Source organism: Piliocolobus tephrosceles, chromosome 8, assembly GCF_002776525.5.
Source record: "Piliocolobus tephrosceles isolate RC106 chromosome 8, ASM277652v3, whole genome shotgun sequence".
Lineage (NCBI taxonomy): Eukaryota > Metazoa > Chordata > Mammalia > Primates > Cercopithecidae > Piliocolobus > Piliocolobus tephrosceles.
The window spans coordinates 79,862,036-79,885,125 of record NC_045441.1 but is presented as its reverse complement, the minus strand read 5'-3'; the positions used below and the strand labels follow the sequence as shown (position 1 = coordinate 79,885,125).

The 23,090-nt window shown below is 37.4% G+C and overlaps 1 protein-coding gene across 4 annotated transcripts in view; it reads left to right on the top strand.

Moving 5' to 3' along the window:
* Window positions 1–23,090, top strand: part of ANKIB1 (ankyrin repeat and IBR domain containing 1) — a 153,333-nt gene that overhangs the window by 114,710 nt on the left and 15,533 nt on the right. For all 4 annotated transcript variants that reach the window (XM_023226683.3, XM_023226684.3, XM_023226681.3 and 1 more), the window contains 2 exons: window positions 9,887–9,975; window positions 18,661–18,791. In XM_023226683.3, coding sequence (XP_023082451.1) covers window positions 9,887–9,975; window positions 18,661–18,791 — 220 coding nt within the window. The remainder of the gene's footprint in view (window positions 1–9,886; window positions 9,976–18,660; window positions 18,792–23,090) is intronic.

Sequence of the window (23,090 nt, the reverse complement as noted above, 5' to 3'; positions counted from 1 at the left end):
TATGCCCATTTTACAGATAAGGAAACTCGGGCACAGAGAGGTTCCCCAGGGTTATACAGCTAGGAATTGGCAGAAATGGGATTAGAACCCAGCTGTTTGATTTTAAAGCCCGTGTGCCTAAACTATAATATCAAATTGCTGACCATAGATTAGAAAATGTTCAGAGTTTAACCTTTCATTAAAAATATAAACCTCTAGCAATGATTCTTCACCAGGAGCTCCCAAAATTACCAAGGTCCCTTTTACAAAATTTTATCCTGGGCCCTAACAAGTAAGATTTTGATTTACTAGGTTTTTGAGTGGGGCTCTAAAAAAGAAAATTGAAAATCTCCCAGGTGATTCTAATGCACAGTTCTAGTCAGGAATCAATGGCTGCAGTCTCTTTGTTTCTTGTGTTTTGTTTAGTTTCTAGTGCCTGGTAGTACTCAATAAGTACAAACTGATGATAAATCAGTATTGGAAAGGGTATGTAACTCTGAATACTCTTTTGACTATATATGTGTCAGCCATCAGCACTCTGCTTATTCATAGAAGGTTCAGTTAACTATTTTAATTAAATGATAAAAAAAAAAAAGCAACAGTATTTATTCTCCTTTTTGCTCATTTCCAGAATCACCACATATGCATGGATATACTTTAGGTGGATATAAAACTCTAGTCTTTACTTTTATACTTCTCAGAAACCAGAAACTAATTGTATCACTGCTATATAGTAGGAAGGTATAGTTATGGAACTGTCCCTACCCTGGTCTACTTCTTACCTTTGCCATTATCATTAGTTAAAAGTATTTATTGAACTGCAAACCCCTGACTCTAAGTCAGGGGTCAGCAAAATATTGTCTACACTTATTATTAAACATAACATTTTGTTGGAACACAGCCACACCATTTCATGTCACTTTATTTATATATTGTCTGTGCCTGTGTTTGGGCTATGACAGCAGAATTGAGTAGCTGAGACAGAGATTGCATGGCCCACAAAACTCAAAATATTTACTGTCTGGCCCTTTACAGAAAAATTTTCCTGACCCCTATACTAGGTGCTTGGCTATGGTGATTAATGAAAGGAAAACCATGTATACTGCTTTCATAGCTAAATCAGACTAAGCAAGCAGAATAGCAACAAAATCCTGAACAGTGGGTTATATCTATATGCCTTTAAGTGATTTTTCAAAACACTTAAAAGGCAAATTTCTATTAAAGTTTTACATTTTTATTATTCAATAGTTTGGTTCCTAACTCACCCCATTAACCCACCATGAGAGATGAGGCTTGAAATGAGAAGGAAAGTTAATGTACATGAGCTAAATTGGTAGCAAATTAATGGTATGTAGATGAATATGAACCTATTTTACTGTAAAACAAGTATATAAAAGTAATAAAGGAGCTTTCTTTTCTGAGCCAGTGTGGTTTCCAGAGATAATTAAACTCTGGTGTCCTGAAGCAGCACCCATTGTATACATCCTATGCATCTAAAATGGTACTAATTATATACCGTCCTTGGGAAAAATTGAGAAAAATTGTCGTACACCGTAAATCATTTTCTGAGTTCTGTGGTTCACATGAGGAATCGTGGTTGAAAAAGGATGATTTAGAGGATTAGTTGGAGAAGCTATGAAGAAAGAAAACATAAATTAGGAAAATGTCTAAAAGATAAAAATATTAGCTTTTGCTGAGATAAGAGAAAAGTTAAGTTTTGAAGGGAAAAGAAGAAACTTTGATTGGCATTGTCTTCTTAAGCACTGTGGTTTCTGTGATCTAGCTTTTACCAGTTTTCAGTGTAGTTTAGTTTTTAATTTCTTGTGTTCGTCCGCATTCTCTTTGTATGCTGCAAGTAGTAATAAGTTTGGTTCGACTGAAGATAAGAAAGTTAATGGAAAAACCTACCAATATAGACCAGACTCTACAAACTATGTATACGTGTCTGTAAACATAGACGATGCTATAAACTGTAAATTTCTAGAATAACATTTGAAGAAATACATCAGCTTACTTTTTCTCATGCCCCAAAATATCAGGCTGGTTATACTCAAGACGCATTGGAGACAATATACCAAGATCACGGGCCCTACTTTGAGTTTTATCCCAGTTCAAGGGATCTGTGAATGGCCACATGGACTAAGGTCACACTTGGTAATTATTTACTCTTTCTCCTATTCATTAGGGTAGAAACCTAACAGAATCATCACTTTTTAGACATAGCACCAGAGAGGAAGAGAAGAAGGGGACTTAAATGGAATAAAAATAAGTTTTAGTGAAGGACAAACTCAGATTTAGGTTCTTCAACTTAATCTTTCAGTTTTGGTATTCATTAAGTTATAGGATGGATTTTTTTGTATTGCCTACTTCATGTCTCTAGGCGTTAATTTACAGTTCCTGGTTTTTTTTTTTTTTGCATTCTTAGCTTTATACCCTTATTCATATAGTATAAGAGCTTTGTCTATAATTTTAAAATCTAAGTAGAAATTGTCATATGCTTTCTGTTGCCTTTGTCTCTTATTTCAATGAGAAGCAAAATCTGTTCATGTAAAAAGACGTTTTGCAAGAGAGATCTTCACAAATTAAAGGCGAATGGTTCTGGTTTTGCTTCTTTCCTTCTTGAAAAGCTCAGAAATAATTTTCTAAAGATGACTACAAAAACCACAACAAAAGACAATAATAATTTCTTCTTTTCAAGAACTATATATGACAGAAACAGTTCAGCCATACCCAAGAGATACCTGCATGGATGTAACTAAATATATTCATTGTTGGGAGACAAGTAGTATTAATAGGGATTCCCCTTCCCACCACAGGATACCCTTCTCTAGCTGTGCACCAAGTTCCATGCCCTTAGTAATTGAAGCTAGCTTGGTTTCTCCCCCTAGCCTTTATAATACAATTTGTGTGATCTGGGCAAAATTATCTCAAGACAATACTCAAAACTTAGATGGGTTCTGACTTGAACCAATGACTTTTCCTCTGTTTTTTTTTTTCTTTTTAATTAAGTAAAATATGCTACTGTGTAACTTCTCTGCCTTCTGAACTGACACAAAGTGTCTCTCTTCTCTGAGACAACTCTTCACAGATTTGTTGTCAGAAATACTTCTTGGCCACCAAACTTAAGATGGTATGGTGGCCATTTCTTTCCTCTCTTTTTACTCTGGTCCCTAATCACCAGTGTGCATTGAAAACTGAAAACCTTACTTGGAATTTCTCTTCTAAACACATAGACAGTCAAACATATTTTATTCACTGAAATTGATTGGCAGGAAATATTCTAAATAATAATATGGTGGCTCACGCCTGTAATCCTAGCACTTTGGGAGGCCGAGGCAGGGGGATCACGAGATCAGGAGGTCGAGACCATCCTGGGTAACACAGTGAAGCCCTGTCGCTACTAAAAATACAAAAAATTAACTGGGCGTGGTGGCACGCTCCTGTAGTCCCAGCTACTCGGGAGGCTGAGGCAGGAAAATTGCTTGAACCCGGGAGGCGGAAGTTGCAGTGAGCCGAGATCAAGCCACTGCACTCCAGCCCAGGCAACAGAGGGAGACTCCGTCTCAAAAAAAGAGAAAAATAATAATAAAGTTTATATCACCTAGCGGTTGAGCACTTATTTACTGAAACTGTGTAAAGAAGTCTTTAAAAGGAACAAATTTTTGAATCATAGTGATGTACAACTTGAGAAACCACAGTATCAGGTTTCTAGTCCACTTAAGTTTCCAGTGGATCAGAGAGTATGGTATACAGACCTGTCAAGTTTGGAGAAAAGTTTGAAAGTGGGTATCTTTTTTCTCCAACATTCACAATAAGGATTTTGATCAATACCTACTCCTTTATTCAGAGCAATAGTTGCATGCATCATCTCCCCCTCCACAGACCTCACAGGCCAAGGGACTCTCCAGGAGTCCTGTGGACAAAATAGATGAAGCAGTCTGTATTTGTAGACCTAATAATTGTGTCTCATCTTTTCTTACAAAATCAGTTTTAAGCCCTTAGATTAACAGCTCTAGTTACAGAAGAAAAGATTTTTCTAGATTGGCAGTATCTAGCTATTTAAGTATCAGACTCCTGCCAACTAGCAGAACATTTTCCAGCTCTTCACAGTCCCAGAAATAAAAACATGATACTACTTATTTGGTAGTTCAATCAAAAGACCTTGTTTAAATATCATGTATACTCTCTGCAGAGTAACACATCTCCATAAATAAATACCGCTTGAGGGTTCAATTTATCAAATTTCAACAGAGTACAGAGATAATAATCTGGGAGATGGACAGGACCTGCCTGTGATATAGCTTTGCCACTAACTAGCTCTATGGCTTGGTGATAAACATCCTCTCCTAAAATAATGTGATAAATAAAGCCTTCCTATCTAATGCAGTCAACATAGAGTGCAAGTTTCCAGAACCAAACTATTTAGCTTCAGATTTTAGCTTATCCAGTCTTTACTTGTGTGGCCTTTGGTAGGTTACTGAACCTTTCTGTGCATGTAAAATTGGGATAAAAAGTACCAGTTACAAAGAATTGTTAAGAGAATTAAATGAGTCCGTTCACGTGAAATATTTAGAACATTACCTGGTGTACTAAAAAACGTTAGCTACAGGGGAGAAGCATAGAAATTAGGATTTCTACTTAATTCAGTCAGAATTACTTATTAATAAAATGTTCTAAAATGGCATTTAATTGAAATTGCCAACTTCTGGATAGGAATTTCTTCCATCAGGTAATAAATTTTAAAATGGTGGAAAGTTTTTTCCTTTTTCAGAGCCCATTAGAACCACTGTATAGTCATGCAACCAGTGGTACATTTTCAAGAAGAGAGCCATTCCTTGATCACTTGATGTTAGGTTAACCAATCATATTTGAACTAGGTGGAGGAATTTAGATTAGGCAACTATTTTTTTCTTTATAATCTTTTACCAGGATATTTTTTTACCTGAATAAACCCACCCTATTGGTGTCTCTGGCTGAGATTCAGTAGGCTATGTCCTGAGATTCCCCTCTCCATACTCTTGTTTTGCTGACATTTTGAGATGCAGTTTCAGCAACAGATACCAGGGACTTTAGAATACTTGTCAACGGTCATTGGTTAAAATTTTCTTCAGGAATGTAGGCCAGTCTCAGGGACTTACAGCTGTAATCCCAGCATTTTGCGGGGCTGAGATTGGCGGATCCCTTGAGCCCAGGAGTTTGAGACCACTTTGGCAAAGTAGTTAAACCCTGTCTCTACAAAAAATACAAAAATTAGCTGGGCATGGTGGTGCATACCTCTTGTCCTGGCTACTTGGGAGGCTGGCAGTAGGATGGCTTGAGCTCAGGAGGTGGAAGCTGCAGCGAGCCGAGATCATGCCACTGCCCCCCAGCCTGGGTGCCAGAGCAAGACTCTCAAAAAAAAAAAAAAAGAAAAAGAAAAAAATAAACTTTCTTCAGGAAGTTGGCATTCTAGCATCTTCACTACTTTTCTCAGAATAACCTCTCTTCCCTATGTTGATCATCTAGAATGTCAATTACCTACTATGTTTAGTGACTTTATTATTACTATACTTTGGAGAATTCTGAATTTATTTTTCCAGATGCCTTAGTTTTTAAATATATTTTATAGTATTAAGTGGCAACCTCGGCCAGGCGCAGTGGCTCACGTCTGTAATCCCAGCACTTTGGGAGGCCGAGGCAGGCATATCACGAGGTCAGGAATTCAAGTTCAGCCTGGCCAACATGGTGAAACCCCATCTCTACTGAAAATACAAAAAATTAGCTGGGCATGGTGGTGTGCAACTGTAATCACAGCTATTTAGGAGGCAGGAGAATCACTTGAACCCACGAGGCAGAGGTTGTGGTGAGTGGCAATCATGCCATTGTACTCCAGCCTGGGCCACAGAGCAAGACTCCATCTCAAAAAAAGAAAAAAAAAATGGCAACCTCAACCTCTTTAATTCACAGTCCATGCTGTAGCTTATTTTTTTATTAGTAAGCTGCTGGGGTTTTTTTGGTTTTTTTTTTTTAATCCTTTTTTAATATTGCAGTGGAAACTAGTAGAAACTGTGCCAACCAGTTATAACACCCTGAAGTGGTCCTACTGATTGGGCTCACAACCAAGGAAGCAGCAAGTCTTTGTCCTCCTGTGAGGTTCTAGAAAAGAAAACCTTCTTTTGCTGTCCAGGACAGTCTTGGAGAGCCAAGCGCATCGATAAGCAATTATGGCCTTTTGAAGAAGTGGCTTTTTTTTTTTTCAGACTTTATTTGAAAACACTGGGCTTTGTTCCCCCATGATTTCTTTCTTTCTTTTTTTTCTTTTTTCCAGAACGTTTTCAGAAAATGTTCTGACAGCAAAACCAGTATTTACTAGCATTGATTCTGCCAGGAAATGGATATTGAATATGCTGTTTAATCTCCAAGGGAAAAAAGTCTCCAGGGAAAAAAATCTTAATAGAAATAATTTATTTCATTGATTGCATTTGTTTGTTTTAGTTACTGCAGATATATAAGGGCTTTTTGTACTTCAGGGCTCTTTTTTTTTTTTTTTTTAATTTTTCTAGCTTTATTGAAATGCAAATGACAAACAAGCTTTTTTAAATGAGTCATGAGAAATGTAGATTCTGCATTCCCACCTGTGTTTGCAGGCACCATATGGAAACACTGTTCCTGATCTGTGGCATATTTCTTACTCTAATGTCTGCTAGCATGTGTGCCAAATTAAAATTAGCAGTTATCACAGGTATCCATTACATTTCTGGAAAGCAGAGTTGGTGTTAGTATGCACTAAAGTGAATCTAATGTATCCACTTTTTTTTTCATACCTTTAAGTTCTGGGGTACATGTGCAGAATGTGCAGTTTTGTTACATAGGCATACACGTGCCATGGTGATTTGCTGCACCTATCGACCCGTCACCTACATTAGGTGTTTCTCCTAATGCTATCCCTCCCCCAGCCCCCCAGCCCCCGACAGGCCCCAGTGTGTGTTGTTCCCCACCCTGTGTCCATGTGTTCTCTTCGTTAAACTCCTACTTGTAAGTGAGAACATGCAGTGTTTGGTTTTCTGTTCTTGTGATAGTTTGCTCGGAATGATGGTTTCCAGCTTCATCCATGTCCCTGCAAAGGCCATGAACTCATCCTTTTTAATGGCTGCATAGTATTCCATGTTCTATATGTGCCACATTTTCTTAATCCAGTCTATCATTGGTGGACATTTGGGTTGGTTCCAAGTCTTTGCTATTGTGAATAGTGCCACAATAAACATATGTGTGCATGTGTCTTTATAGTAGCATGATTTATAATCCTTTGGGTATATACCCAGTAATGGGATGGCTGGATCAAATGGTATTTGTAGTTCTAGCTCCTTGAGGAATTGCCACACTGTCTTCCACAATGGTTGAACTAATTTACACTCCCACCAGCAGTGTAAAAGCATTCCAATTTTTCCACATCCTCTATAGCATCTGTTGTTTCCTGACTTTATATATCCACTTTTTTAAAGAAATTAGGTCGTGTTGTGTTGCCCAGGCTAGAGTGCCATGGCTATTCACAGAATGGTAATAGCACACTACAGCCTCAAACTCCTGGGCTCCATTGATTCTTCTCCCTCAGCCTACCGAGTAGCCATTGTGCCCAGCTCCTTCCATATTTTAATCAACCCAATATTTTTTGAATGTCTGTTAAGCTACCACTAAGTTGCTAGGAGCTCTGTAAAACCACAATTATGGAAAAGGTTTCCCAAGTGTCAGATTAGGTGATAAGTCAGGAGTGTAAGGAAACTAAATTACCCTTTCAAGGCAATTGGTGATTTTTTTTTTTTAACCATTTAACCATTTTTAAGTATGCAATTCAGTGACATTAATTGCATTCAGAGTGCAACTATAACGTCTCATAGCCACTTTTCCTTTTCAGAAATTTTTCATGATCCCAAACAGAAACTCTATGACCATTAAGCAGTTACTCCCCATCCTCTCCTCCCCCAGGCTGGTAACAACCACTCTACTTTCTTTCTCTATGAATTTGCCTATTCTAGATATTTAATTTAAGTGGAATTCTAGAATATCTGTACTTTTGTGTCTGGCTTATTTCACTTAACAAAATGTTTTTAAAGCTCATTCATAGTGTAGCATGTATGCAGATATTATTCCTTTTTATGGCTGAATATTGTATTGTGTGAACGTGTGTGTGTGTGTGTGTGTGTGTGTGTGTGTGTATACTCCACAATTTGTTTTTCCATTCATCTGTTGATAGACACTTGGGTTGTTTCCCCCTTTTAGCTGTTGTGAATAATACCGTGAATGTTAGTGTACAAGTTTGAATCCTTGCTTTCAGTTTTTTCATACCTTAGAATGAAATTGCTGAATCCTATGGTAATTCTAAGTTTTTTATGAGGAGTCACCGAATTATTTTTCACAGCAACTGCATCAGCATTTACATTTCTATCAGCAGTGCACAAGAGTTCCAGTCTTTGCACATCCACACCAAAACCTTCTTTTTTTTAGTAATCACTATTTTAACAAATATGAAGTATAATCAATACATCTTAATTACCTCTTAGTTTGTAAGACTACATGAGTCAGTTGGTGTATCTTCTTAACACACTTAACCTTTTTTTATTCTTTTTCCTCGAAATGGGGTCTTGCTCTGTCACCTAGGCTGGACTGCAGTGGCATGATCTCAGCTCACTGCAGCCTCTGCCTCCCAGACTCAAGTGATTCTCATACCTCAGCCTCCCAAGTAGCTGGGACTACAGGCGTGAGCCACCCCTCCCTGCCCAAGCTTAACCTTTGTAAATGAAATCTTTTAAAATAGCACTGATGGTGATGATATCACTTCTAGATTGGGTTGTTCCCTCCTCCGAATAATATTTTATCATTGACTGGAATAATTACCTTTGTTCTGTACAATATAGCATCATCTTGAATTAAAATGGCGGTTTGTCAAGGCTTTAGGCTCGTTTTAGTGTTTGACTTCTTAAATAGCTATGGAAAGAATATAAAATAGAGTTACAAATGATAAATTGATGTTTTTAATTATTTAAATCAAAATTTCCCAAATTCCAATAAAAGTAAATTGAGTTACCCTAGCTGTTACCTGGAGATGCAGAGGTACAATTAACTATAATAATTTGACTTAAAACAGTGTTTTTCAAACTTTAAAATGAAGAAGGTTCATTTGGTAATTTTGATGAAATATAGATTCTAATCTGTAAATCTCATGGGGCCTGTTCTTCTGCATGTCTAAAAAGCTGCTCAGTAATGGCCAGGAATACACCTTTGAATAACAAGAATTTAAAATATTAATGAGGATAAAATGTAATTTAATCAAATGTTTTAAAGCTCTGAAGGCTTGCAGATCTAAGTTATAAATATTAATCTATTTAGAACTTTTGAAATATGTAAATAAATGTACTGATTTTTTTTTTTTAACTGGTCTAATGGTATCAAGCTTTGGAATCTCATTTTTAATGCCTCCATTGAAATGCTCCATCTCTCATTAATCACCATGTCTTAGCTTTTTCAACTTTAAAATTGGAAGAATACTTTCTCCTTTTTTTTTTTTTCTTGAGACGGAGTTTCGCTCTTGTTGCCCAGGCTGGAGTGCAATGGTGCGATCTCAGCTCACTGCAACCTCCACCTCCCAGGTTCAAGCGATTCTCCTGCGTCAGCCTCCTGAGTAGCTGGGATTACAGGCATGTGCCACCACGCCCTACTAATTTTTTGTATTTTTAATAGAGATGGGGTTTCACCATATTGGCCAGGCTGGTCTCGAACTCCTGACCTCAGGTGATCCACCCACCTTGGCCTCCCAAAGTACTGGGATTACATGCATGAGCCACCATGCCCAGCCTCTACACACTTTTTTTTTTTGCCTTGATGTTGATGAAGAATATTTTAAAATTGTCTTTTCTATGTTCATTTTCTTTAGGGAGTGCCTTGGTGAAGCACATGAGCCTTGTGACTGCCAAACATGGAAGAATTGGCTGCAAAAAATAACCGAAATGAAACCAGAAGAACGTAAGGAATTTTAGATTGCTTTGCTACGTATTTCCTGATAGCATTCAAAAGATAATGTGGTCATATCTTTTTTAGTCTTTATTTAAGAGGTTTTCACATTTGTTAATGCTAGCGCTCTCCTGTTTAACATCACGGTCCCTTTGACTAACTTCCTTTTGGAAATAATAGAGTTTTGGCAAGGAGGAATCAGGGACAAGTTCCATGTTTCTAACAGACTTACTTTCCAGATGAAGATAAGCAGGGTAAATGGGGGTCACATTTAATCCTCCTCCCATATCCCTTTTCTTTTATCCTAGGGTGAGCCAACCAGTTGTTCTGTACTTTGTGGGAAGTAGTATATGATCTGTAGTGAGAGTGAGCTTCTCGTATCCCTGAAAGCTTCCAATGAAGGATACAGCAAGTTAATTTCTTGCTGTTGTGTAGTTCTATAGATTTACTGATGTTAAATACCATATAGATAAGGATTGTCACTGAGACGTCTATAAATACATTATCTCTGTTAATCATCACAGAAATGATACAAGGGTGATGTTAGTAATCCTGTTTTACAGAGGAAAACTAATGCTTAGATTGGGTTGAATGACACAGGGCATGTGCCTTGTGAACAGAATGGGTTTGAATCTCTGAGGGGACTCTTTTTTAAAGCCTTCCTAATAGCAGTTCCCACATTTAACAGAAATCTATCTGCTTTGCAATAATTTCCCATCTTCTAAAGTGTTTTATGACAACTGTTTTCTCTCAAAAAATGTAAGTGAAATTTAATTAGTCTTTAAAAATTAAATTAGTCTTCTGAAATTTAATTCTGGTCTTTAAAAAAAAAAAGACTGAGATAATGGTGTTAGCTTGAGGTATCACAAGTCAGGATCAAGAATTCACCCAATAAATGTACACATTTATAGGGGCCAGGTGCAGGGGCTTACGCCTGTAATCCCAGCACTTTGGGAGGCCAAGGCAGGCGGATTACAAGGTCAAAAGATGGAGACCATCCTGGCCAACATGGTAAAACCCCATCTCTACTAAAAATAAAAAAATTAGCTGGGTGTGGTGGCGTGTGCCTGTAGTCCCAGCTACTTGGGAGGCTGAGGCAGGAGAATTGCTTGAACCTGGGAGGTGGAGGTTACAGTGAGCCAAGATTGCGCCACTGCACTCCAGCCTGGTGAAAGAGTGAGACTGACTCCGTCTCAAAACAAGAAAAAAACAATATACACTTATATGAGCAAAGCACATAATAAAGATGATGCCAGACTTCAGGGCATGCAGAGGCTAGAGGGAAGCAGTCAGACATTACGGTATGATATGTAACTGATAACATATGATAACTGATATAGTTGAGTAAAGATGAGAGTCCAGAAACAATTATGATAAACTCAGGTTGGGGGAAGAAAGGGTGTCAAAGAATCTTCTTGAAGGCAGTGAGCTGTGAATTGGATTTTAGCATCTCTGCCTTGTAGTAGGTAATTAACTGTCAGCAACTGAAGTGGCATTGGGAGAGACTGCCCGACGGCCATCATACTTTACAGGCTTGTATTATATCAGGGAATTTACCACTGCCTGAGGGCTGGTCCTCAGCATTTTAGATCTACAAGGTTCATTTTGTCCACTGACTCAGGGTTATTCTGACCCATGGAGAAGAGACTACCATATAAACCAAAATGCCACTTATTAGTTGATAATGAGGGAGATCCCTTTCACTTGTTGAGAAGGCTTCATGTCCATTATCAGGAGGGAGCAAAGAGAAGTGGATAATCTTTGGATATTTTATAGTGAAGCCTGATTAAACATTCTTGTCCTGTTCATGCATTGTTTAGTCAACAGATTTTTTAAGCCAGGCGCGATGGCTCACATCTGTAATCCCAGCATTTTGGGAGGCCGAGGCAGGTGGATCACTTGAGGTCAGGAGTTCAAGACCATCCTTCCTAGTCAACATGGTGAAATCCCATCTCTACTAAAAATACAAAAATTAGTCCAGCATGGTGGTGTGCACCTGTAATACCAGCTACTCAGGAGGCTGAGGCAGGAGAATCGCTTGAACCCGGGAGGTGGAGGTTTCATTGAGCCGAATCGCCCCCCTGTACTCCAGCCTGGGTGCCAGAGCAAGACTCCATCTAAAAAAAAAAAAAAAAAAAAATGCCTTTATAGATTTTGTTTGTTCCCCAGATTCATTGTACTAGCCATTGCTCTTCATACCCACCCATTTCCCCTATTCTCCTGATATGTATGGGTGTGTATATGCATTTGTCTTCCATAAATAGATTCATACCATTACCCTGCAACACATTTAGATGTGACAAAACAATTGGAATTTGCTTTATTTTCTTGCTTCTGGCAGCTAGAAATATTTATATTTCTGTTATGAATGTCTTGCTATTGGCCACCTACCTACATTTCTTTATACATTTCTTTAAGAACTTAAGGTTAAGGTCCATAGGAGAAACTTGCAAAGAGATGAGGCTAGAAAGGTAGGTGTTGCCAGATTGTGAGTGTTATTGCCAAATTGTTTGAATTTATCCTCCTAATAGAATAAGCCATAAAGTGTGTTATTTAAGTAGAGAAGTGGCAGTATTAGAAAAGTTATTTTTGTCAAGATAATTGATGAGTATGAAGGGTGAATTGAAGAAAAGATAGACTAAAGGTAGGAAGGTGAATTTTTAGTTTGGGTCAGACGGTAAATTAGGCCATTAGTGAAACAGGAAACTCAGATAAACAAGTAACTTTCCAGGGAAAATAACGAGTTTTGTTGTAGACATTCTGAACTTGAAGTACTTACAGAACATATGTGTGGAGATGTCCTGTGGAATTTTATAAGTGTTCGTCTGAAACTCAGAAAAGATGCTAAGAAACTTAGGAATAAATTGTTTATTTTAAATGTTATCTTCGCTCTTTAATTAACGTTTATTGAGTGCTGTTTTATGTTAGAATACAAAAATAAGATGCCCTCTATGCTCTTGAAGTTTATATATTAGAGTGGCAACTGTATACAAAACTAAGGAAAAATATGTTTTGAATGTGAGAGAATGTTGTTCATGTATGTGATAACTTTTAGGGGAGGGGAAGGACAAAGAAGGAGGAGGCCAATTATCTATGGGAGAGGGTTAGGAAACACTTTCTAAAAGAATTGATGCTTAAGCTGCATGTTGAAAGCTGATAGATGCTCTTCACATAAACCAGAATAGGAAAGACTTTCCAGGCATAGGGTGAAGTGACATTGTGAAGTAGCGTGGCATATTCAAGGACTGCAAATAATTCTTACAATCAGTTTAGTGGTGCACTGAGAGATGAGACTGTGCAGACAGGAATCCAAATCAAGCATTGGGCACAAAGAGGTGGTTATGCACAATGCTAGGAAATCTGACCTTATCCTGAGACACTGAAAAGGAGTTTTAAGTAGGAGAGTGGTGAATGAAGATGCTTACTTACAAAGATCACTCAGGCAGATGTATGGGTGATGAAATGGAGACTATTGAGAAACTAGGTAAGAATGTTAGTTCTGAGACAACTTCAGAATGGCCAGGTGAGAGGATATGAAGGCTTAAGATGGGTAATTCAGGTGGGAGGGGGCATACACAGGAGAGTTATAAGATATATTAAATAACCTTAAATAGTAAACCTTGAGTGCCTGCTAGTTGCCTAAAAGATTTAATGCACCATAAGAAGTAATTAGTCTAGCATATTATTCAATTCTTGAGTAGAAAATGCCCAGCAATGTTTGAAATACAAAGCAAGTATTTTTCTTTTATTTTCCCCCAAACCTCCCACCCCAGCCTCCGAGGTGAGTTAGCATCTCCACAGCTGTCTAGATCCTGGGTCCTGGGAGCTCGAGGTGAATACTAATCTCCTTGTGGGCACTAAACAACATGCTGACCCTCTCAAAGTGCTACTATCCTGTGGCATCAAATGGCTTCGTACATCACTTTCCCAGTCTTTTATCCCCAAGTCTGATCTATTACCCTGAAAGAACTGTTCGTCTTTAAAGGTTCCAACTGTAAGAACAGATCACTTACTAGGTGACTGCTGATCATTCACTCAAGCAGTCTCAAACTATGGGTATGATCTTTTAGGTTTATGTAGTCCTTTCTGGTAGAACAAATCTCAGGTGTCTTCAGTCTTTTGTATCCTATCATGTTTTCAAACATTCTTCCATCTTTCCAAATCAAAACCCACTTTGGGGTTTCTTCCCACAATTCTTCAAGTTCATTATAATTTTCTGTTTTGCCTGTGGTCTAATTAGAGTAATACATCTCCCTACTTGCCTTTAATTCACAAATTACCCCGATTTTACAGAGGGAGATACCAAGGCCAAGAGAAACAAAAATGCCCTGCCACACAGCAAATCCATCTCACATCTGGTGTCAGAACACAGAAAAACTCTTTAAAGCAAGTATTTTTAAATTGATGGCTATTTTTAGTTATCTCTTACCATATTAAAATTGGATGAATCATTCCATACCCACAGATAAGTTTTTGCTAGGGAATGGGGGAAGGAGAATGGACTGGCTAGTGAGAACAGATTATGGGTGGGACTGTGAAAAAATGACCTTCCACATGATAACGATCCTGATACTAAGAGGAGGAAAGAAATAGAAAAGCTAGAAAATGGTATACATGGTATATACGTGGTTACTTCTGATGGCCAGAGATAGGGAGATCCCAAAGGGGGTTTTGATTTGGAAAGATGAAAGAGTGTTTGAAAACATGAGAGGAGACAAAAGACTGAAGACACCTGAGATTTGTTCTACCAGAGAAGAAACCAAGCCAAGGCTGCAGAGAAAGTCCCAGTTGTTAAGAAAAGGCTAGGAATTTTCTCCCTCTACTGATTTGTGTCTTCCACACTGAAAGATGGTGACCAGTAATGGCCACTTATGTTTATGAAATTTGGGGTGAGGATTAAAGTGAACAATAATTGGCCAACTGTAATACTAAAGTAGAACCCCATCATTAAATGTAAAAAAATGATATTTCAAAAAGGAAAAATATGATTAGGTACTATGTTAAGTTTATTACTTTGGATTTTATACAAAAAAAAATGGCATAAGCATGTTTAACCAAATTTGTAGTTTCATGAAATAGTTTTCTTCTTTATGCCCAGTTTTCCAAAGTCTTTGAATTATGAGACTCAGGATGAGAAAATCTAATTAATTAGAAAAAAGTATTTGAAAATATTTTGAAATCAATTCAAGGAATTAATTTCATATAAAGATTTAAATAGTGTTTGTTAAGCACTGATATTGCCTCTGTTGTGTCTAATTAGAGCAAGAAGCAGGAATGGTTACATTTTTTATGAAATGGTTAATTTATAAATTTTTCAGACCAGTATTTTTCATGGGACATACTCAATAAACTGAATTCAAATTGTATTATTTAAAAATTCAGTCTTTGACTGGGTGCAGTGGTTTATGCCTGTAATCCCAGCACTTTGGGAGGCCAAGGCAAGAGGATCACTTGAGGCTCAGAGTTCAAGACAAACCTGGGCAACACAGTGAGATCCTGTCTCTCCAAAAAATTAAAAACTTAGCCAGGCATAGTGGCACATGCCTATAGTCCTAGCTACTTGGGAAGCTGAGGTAGGAGGATCTCTTGAGCCCAGAAGTTGAAGGCTACAGTGAGCTATGATTGCACCACTGCATTCCGGTCTGGATAATAGAGTGAATCTCTATTTCTAAAAAAAATTAAAAATAAAAATTCAATTTTTAAAAGCAACTGTTTTCACATGCATACATGTTGATTCTATTAATAGATCTTAGATTTTGTGATATTCTAATACTTTATTATGAAGTTAATACATTTTAGAAAGACACCTAAGCACACTAGATTATTAAGAAAGAACATCAGTATATAATAAGAGCTGTAACTGAAGTGAAGAGTTTGAAAGTCAGTAGAGGTGAAAAAATCTCACCCGATAGATTGAAGGTAGATACAGTGTTGTTGATGTTAAGAACAGTATGTATAAGCTGGATGCAGTGGCTTATGCCTGTAATCCCAGTACTTTGAGAGGCCAACACAGGCAGATCACTTCAGGTCAGGAGTTCGAGACCAGCCTGGTCAACATGGTGAAACCCCGTCTCTACTAAAAATGAAAAAAAAAAAAAAAATTAGCCAGGTGTGGTGGCGGGCACCTTTAGTCCCAACTACTTGGGAGGTTGAGGCATGAGAATCACTTGAACCCAGGAGGCAGAGGTTGCAGTGAGCTGAGATCGTACCATTGCACTCTAGCCTGGGCAACAGTACAAGACTCCGTCTCAAAAAAAAAAAAAAAATGTATGTATAAGGAAGGGATAGATGTGTAGAATAAGCATGTTCAGAGAATTGGAAATAAAGATCTTTTTTCCAGCACGAGTTTTTATCATAGTAATAGTTGGTTATTCTCTGAATATGATTTACTTCATGCAGTTCACTAAAATGCAGTTAGGAGATCACATTCTCTCCAAGGGCGGAAGAAAAAACTATTATGTTGCAGGCCACACTGCTGCTTTGTTTTAATGGCTTTGTGCTTTCTTTATTATAACAATGGACAATAAGAGTCATAAGAATATGTTATTGCCTCTGAGCTAACAATAATGTTGATGCTAAAGGAAGAAGAAAGGCCACTGCTTTTAACAAAAATTAGATGTTTAAATGTGAAGTGTACTTAAATGATTAGGTATTATAGCAATACCCTTTGTAAGTGGAATTGCCTCCACAGCTTGACCTTGTTAGCCCTAAATGTACTAAGTTCCTAGTGAAACTCCTGTCACCCACCAAATTATCTGATAATTCTTTCCACCAACAGCTTAATCAAACCATCTTCTACCAAGTGTGTTCAGAACTGGAGTAAAGTCTGATCAGTTTATTACTGCTGTTTCTCTTTGCTGTGTGGAGTTAAAAACCAATGCTTTTATAGTCCAACAGTAGCTGCTGTTCTGTTGTTAATATAAACTTAAGTAGACAAGCTCTTGGGGTTCCTTGCAGCAAGACAGCTCCACTTCTGTATTGCTAGGCTCCATCAGAGGACTGCTTCTGGTGCTCAGCCCTTCCATTCCATACACAGAGCCACTTCCCAGGGGTCAGTGAGCCCAAACCTTTGTCCCCCTTCCCTCCCCAGGGGCTTATATCTAGGGGTTGGGTAACTTTTCTTTTTGAATTTCAAAATGCAAAGGGTCTGATTTCTCCCCTGCTTTGACAGTAGAGCCAACCATTTACCCCTCCACCCTTCTGAAAGTGTCGGCATGTAAACAAAGCTTTGATTAGATGGGCCACTTTCAGTGATTCTAAAATGATTTTCTGGCATCTCTTTGAGTAAAGAAAATGTAGGGCTTCTCAGTGCACTTAAGAGTTAAAAAAGAAAAGAAAACAAAACCAACTTGATTGCTGACATTCTTGCAGGAAAAGAATTTTTAATTTTGCGTTTGGAACTCTGTAGCCCCTAACTCTCCATGGAGGGGAGAGGGAAGTTTATAAAATGTAAAATTTAGAATCTTTAAAAACCATGACATTCCTTAAGATTGTGGATCTCAAATTATAGTAAAATAACTTGAGTTTAAGACAATGAAGAGTATAAGTTTGATTAGGGATGGAGGGTGAGAGGAGCTTGCCAGATGGGCCATATCATAATGGGCTTTATATTCTTTGCAAAAGCAGTTGGATTTTATCTTGTAGTCAGTGGGGAGCAAATTAAAAGATTTTAAGCAGTGTGCATTCTAAAAAGATCACTGTGGGTTGGGTGGCTGGCAGGGGATTGGAGGATGAAGAAAAGTTTGTTAATGGGGACAAACATAGAGTTAGATAGAAGACAGTATTTTTTATATTTCAAAATAACTAGAAGGGAGGACTTGAAATGATACCAACACATAGAAATGATAATTACTCAAGGTGATGGGTACTTCAGATGTCCTGACTTATTACACATTCTATGCATGTTACAGTCACATCTACCTCATACATATGTAAAATATTTTGTGTCAATAAAAGAAAAACACATGGAGAGATTTTTTAAAAAATCAATGTGCAAGCAGTGTAGTTGGAGGTGGGCCCTTGAAGGAACTGGGGAGATAAGTTGATTTTCTATGCTGTAGTTGTCTAGGCAAGAGGTATGAAGGACCCTACCTTAAAGCATAAGAACTGGGAATGGAGAGGAACCAGATATGATAGAGAAAGAGGGTGTAATAAATGAGATGCTTAGTTTTAGACATGTCACATTGAATTAATTTTAAGTTTATCCAGAATACTCATGGATAAAAAAGATGTTGATATTTTTTGCTTTTTACTATGGTAAAGAGTTTCTGATAATTATATTTGCGTCTGGCCTGTTAAGTAAATTATCGTCTAAAGTAACTGTTCTTTCTGTAATTTTCTTTGATACAATAGTTATTTTAAATGGAGTAATATGTTGCTTTTTAAAACAAAAAACAAACAAACAAAAAAAACCTCTTTTGTGTTTGTTGTTTTTGGTCCCAGTTTATTTGGGCACAAGTTTATGTAGAAATTGCCCTTAAACCAGGTTTCATGAATAGGTCTTTTGGAATAGAGTTCCTTGTCTTGTAATTAGGCTACTCAAAATGAAGAAGTTTAAAAATGTTGCCACAGACACTGATCGGAAAATAAATATTTTATTAAAATTGAGAGCCCGCAAAGAAAAGTCTGGAGGGTTTTTTCCCCCAGAAGTTGTACAATAAATCATTTATTTTTGTGTTTGTGCTTAATATCCCAAAGTTGTGGGAGTTAGTGAAGCCTACGAGGATGCGGCCAATTGTCTCTGGTTATTAACTAACTCCAAGCCTTGTGCCAACTGTAAGTCTCCAATACAGAAGAATGAAGGCTGCAATCACATGCAGTGTGCTAAGGTAAGAAGTTAAAGAGGATTTTTCATGCTTTGCATTTGGAATCTTAATTTAGTTTGATTGTCAATCCAAAGGATAAATTATTTGAGGGGGCCTGGTACAGTGGCTCTTGCCTATAATCCCAGCACTTCAAGAGGTTGAGGCAGGAGGATCACTTGAGGCCGGGGGTTCAAGACCAGCCTGAGCAAAGTAACAAAACCCCAAAAACCCCATCTCTACAGAAACAAAAACAAAAGGTAAGGGTAAGAATCTGTGGTATTCAACCAGAAGATCAGAAATTCATGAATCCTTCCTTGCTAGTCACCTTCCCCAGTGAGTCTTGAGAGTGTGTGTGTGTGTGTGTGTGTGTGTGTGTGTGTGTATGTGTGTGTATGTGTGTCATCCAATGATTAACAAAGTGCTGCCTTATATAGATCTCTTGTGAAGCTGGTTTTGGAGCATACAGCTTATACTCAAGGCCCAAACTAGGCCCAAATCCAGTCCATATACTGTCTCCATACAGTTGGCCCTCTGTATCCATGAGTTTCATATTGTTGGGTTCTGCATTCATGGATTCAGCCTACCATGGATCAAAAATACTTAGGGAAAAAAATTGCATCTGTATCGAACATGTACAGATTTTTTTTTCTTGTAATTATTCCCTAAACAATGAAATATAACAACTATTTACATAGCATATACATTGTAAGATATTATAAGTAATCTAGAGATTATTGAAAGTATACTAGAGGATGCAAATAATACACCACTTTATATCGGGGACTTGATGATTCTCAGATTTTGGTGTTGGCAGGAGGTCCTGAAACCAATCCTCTGTGGATACCAGGGAACACCTGTATGTAGATGTCTGTATAATACAAGAACCGAAAGCAATGGCCAGAGTTTAGGACTGCTAATAAAACAATAAAATAAGTAACTCTTTATTATATTGAAAATGAAAATGCCAACAAAGATTCACTTGGCTGAAAAATACTTAATATATAAATGATTAATGTTAGAGGTCAAAAGGCTAGATAGAATAACTACCCTCTTTAATTACTTGTACAGGAAGAAACAGCAATGTGTTTAAAACAACTATGCTGGTATATTATTAATAACATTTTATTATTAATAACCTACCTACATTTATGAACTTTTTTTGGTTTAAAATTATAATGATATTCTGATTTTTTTTGCTTTACCATTGGAAATGTCATCTATGTATAAAATGATTATTTAAAGTTATTGAGAGGAAAATGTATTTTTTTTTCCTAATTTAAACATGAAGGAAATTTAAATGGTTAAGATTCCAGTAAAATATAATAATATCTTCTAGGTATTACTTGATTTTTAACTTTGAAGTTTAATGATTATTACTATACTTGCAAAAGAATGGCAGGTACAAAATGATTTTTATATCTGTATTACTGTAAAATTAACATAAATGAATTGGCTTAGTGAGGCAGTAATAATGATTCTCTAAGAGGCAGGAAGAAAAACCTAGGGCAGTGTTGTGAGGAAAATATTCGAAAGTGTTATTTATTGTTCAGCTGAGGATCCAGCCAAAATTATTTCATCTATTTGCGATCTTATCTCCAAAGAGAATGTTAGACCAATATCCCTGATGAACATCGATGCAAAAATCCTCAATAAAATACTGGCAAACCAAATCCAGCAGCACATCAAAAAACTTATGCAGCAAGATCAAGTTGGCTTCATCGGTTCAACATATACAAATCAATAAACGTAAACCATCACATAAACAACCAAAGACAAAAACCACATGATTATCTCAATAGATGCAGAAAAGGACTTTGACAAAATTCAACAGCCCTTCATGCTAAAAACTCAATAAACTAGGTATTGATGGAATGTATCTCAAAATAATAAGAGCTGTTTATGACAAACCCACAGCCAGTATCATACTGAGTGGGCAAAAACTGGAAGTATTCCCTTTGAAAACTGGCACAAGACAGGGATGCCGTCTCTCACCACTCCTATTCAACATAGTGTTGGAAGTTCTGGCCAGAGCAATCAGGCAAAAGAAAGAAATCAAGGGTATTCAGTTAGGAAAAGAAGAAGTCACATTGTCCCTGTTTGCAGATGACATGATTGTATATTTAGAAAACCCCATCTTTTCAGTCCAGTATCTCCTTAAGCTGATAAGCAACTTCAGCAAAGTCTCAGGATACAAAATCGGTGTGCAAAAATCACAGGCATTCCTATACACCAATAACAGACAAACAGCCAAATCATGAGTGAACCCCCATTCACAATTGCTTCAAAGAGAATAAAATACCTAGGAATCCAACTTACAAGGGATGGGAAGGACCTATTCAAGGAGAACTACAAACTGCTGCTCAACCACATAAAAGAGTACACAAACAAATGGAAGAACATTCCATGCTCGTGAATAGGAAGAATGAATATTGTGAAAATATCCATACTGCCCAAGGCAATTTATAAATTCATTGCCATTCCCATCAGGCTACCATTGACTTTCTTCACAGAATTGGAAAAAACTACTTTAAAGTTCATATGGAACCAAAACAGAGCCCACATTGCCAAGAAATCCTAAGCAAAAACAACAAAGCTGGAGGCATCACACTACCTGACTTCAAACTATACTACAAGTCTACAGTAACCAAAACAGCATGGTACTGGTACCAAAACAGAGATATAGACCAATGGAACAGAACAGAGGTCTCAGAAATAACACCACACATCTACAACCATCTGATCTTTGACAAAACTGACAAAAATAAGAAATGGGAAAAGGACTTCCTGTTTAATAAATGGTGCAGGGGAAGCTGGCTAGCCATATGTAGAAAGCTGAAACTGGATCCCTTCCTTACACCTTATAAAAAATTAATTCAAGATGGATTAAAGACTTAAATGTTAGACCTAAAGCCATAAAACCCTGAAAGAAAACCTAGGCAGTACCATTCAGGACATAGGCATGGGCAAGGATTTCATGACTAAAACACCAAAGGCAATGGCAACAAAAGCCAAAATAGTCAAATGGGATCAAATTAAACTAAAGAGCTTCTGCACAGCAAAAGAAACTACCATCAGAGTGAACAGGCAACTCTCAGAATGGGAGAAAATTTTTGCAATCTACTCATCTGACAAGGGACTAATATCCAGAATCTACAAAGAACTTAAACAAATTTACAAGAAAAAAAAAACAACCCCATCAAAAAGTGGGCAGAGGATATGAACAGACACTTCTCAAAAGACATTTATGCAGCCAACAGACACATGAAAAAAATGGTCATCAGAGAAATGCAAATCAGAACCACAATGAGATACCATCTCACACCAGTTAGAATGGCCATCATTACAAAGTCAGGAAACAACAGGTGCTGGAGACGATGTGGAAAAATAGGGACACTTTTACACTGTTGGTGGGAGCGTAAACTAGTTCAACCATTGTGGAAGAGACAGTGTGGCGATTCTCAAGGATCTAGAACTAGAAATACCATTTGACCCAGTGATCCCATTACTGGGTATATACCCCAAGGATTATAAATCATGCTACTGTAAAGACACATGTACTTGTATGTTTATTGCGGCACTATTCACAATAGCAAAGACTTGGAGCCAACCCAAATGCCTATCAATGATAGACTGGATTAAGAAAATGTGGCAGATATACACCATGGAATACGATGCAGCCATAAAAAAGGATGAGTCCATGTCCTCTGTAGCCACATGGATGAAGCTGGAAACCATCATTCTGAGCAAACTATCACAAGGACAGAAAACCAAACACTGCGTGTTCTCACTCAGAGGTGGGAACTGAACAATGAGAACACTTGGACATAGGGCGGGGAACATCACATATCGGGTCCTGTTGTGGGGTGGAAGGATGGGGGAAGGATAGCATTAGGAGAAATACCTAATGTAAATGACGAGTTAATGGGTGCAGCAAACCAACACAGCACATGTATACATATGTGACAAACCTGCACGTTGTGCACATGTACCCTAGAACTTAATGTATAATAAATAAAATAAAATAAAAAATAAATAAACCATAAAGAGTGCCTGAAGACAACAGAATGGGAAGATCTTTTTAACTGACTCAAAATCCATAAGCATAAAAAAGGATGTGTTTTCATACTGAATGCTCATATTTTTGGCACTGTCTGATAATTATGGTAATTCAGTGAAATTTACATTAAAATGGGAAACCGTTTTTATATCAGCTGTTCCACTTAGAGGTCTTTTAAGCGTAGTTCTGGTTTCAAAACCAATTTGTCAGTATTGCCAGAAGTTTTTCAAATAGACTGGTAGAGCTTTATATACCAGTGTCAGATT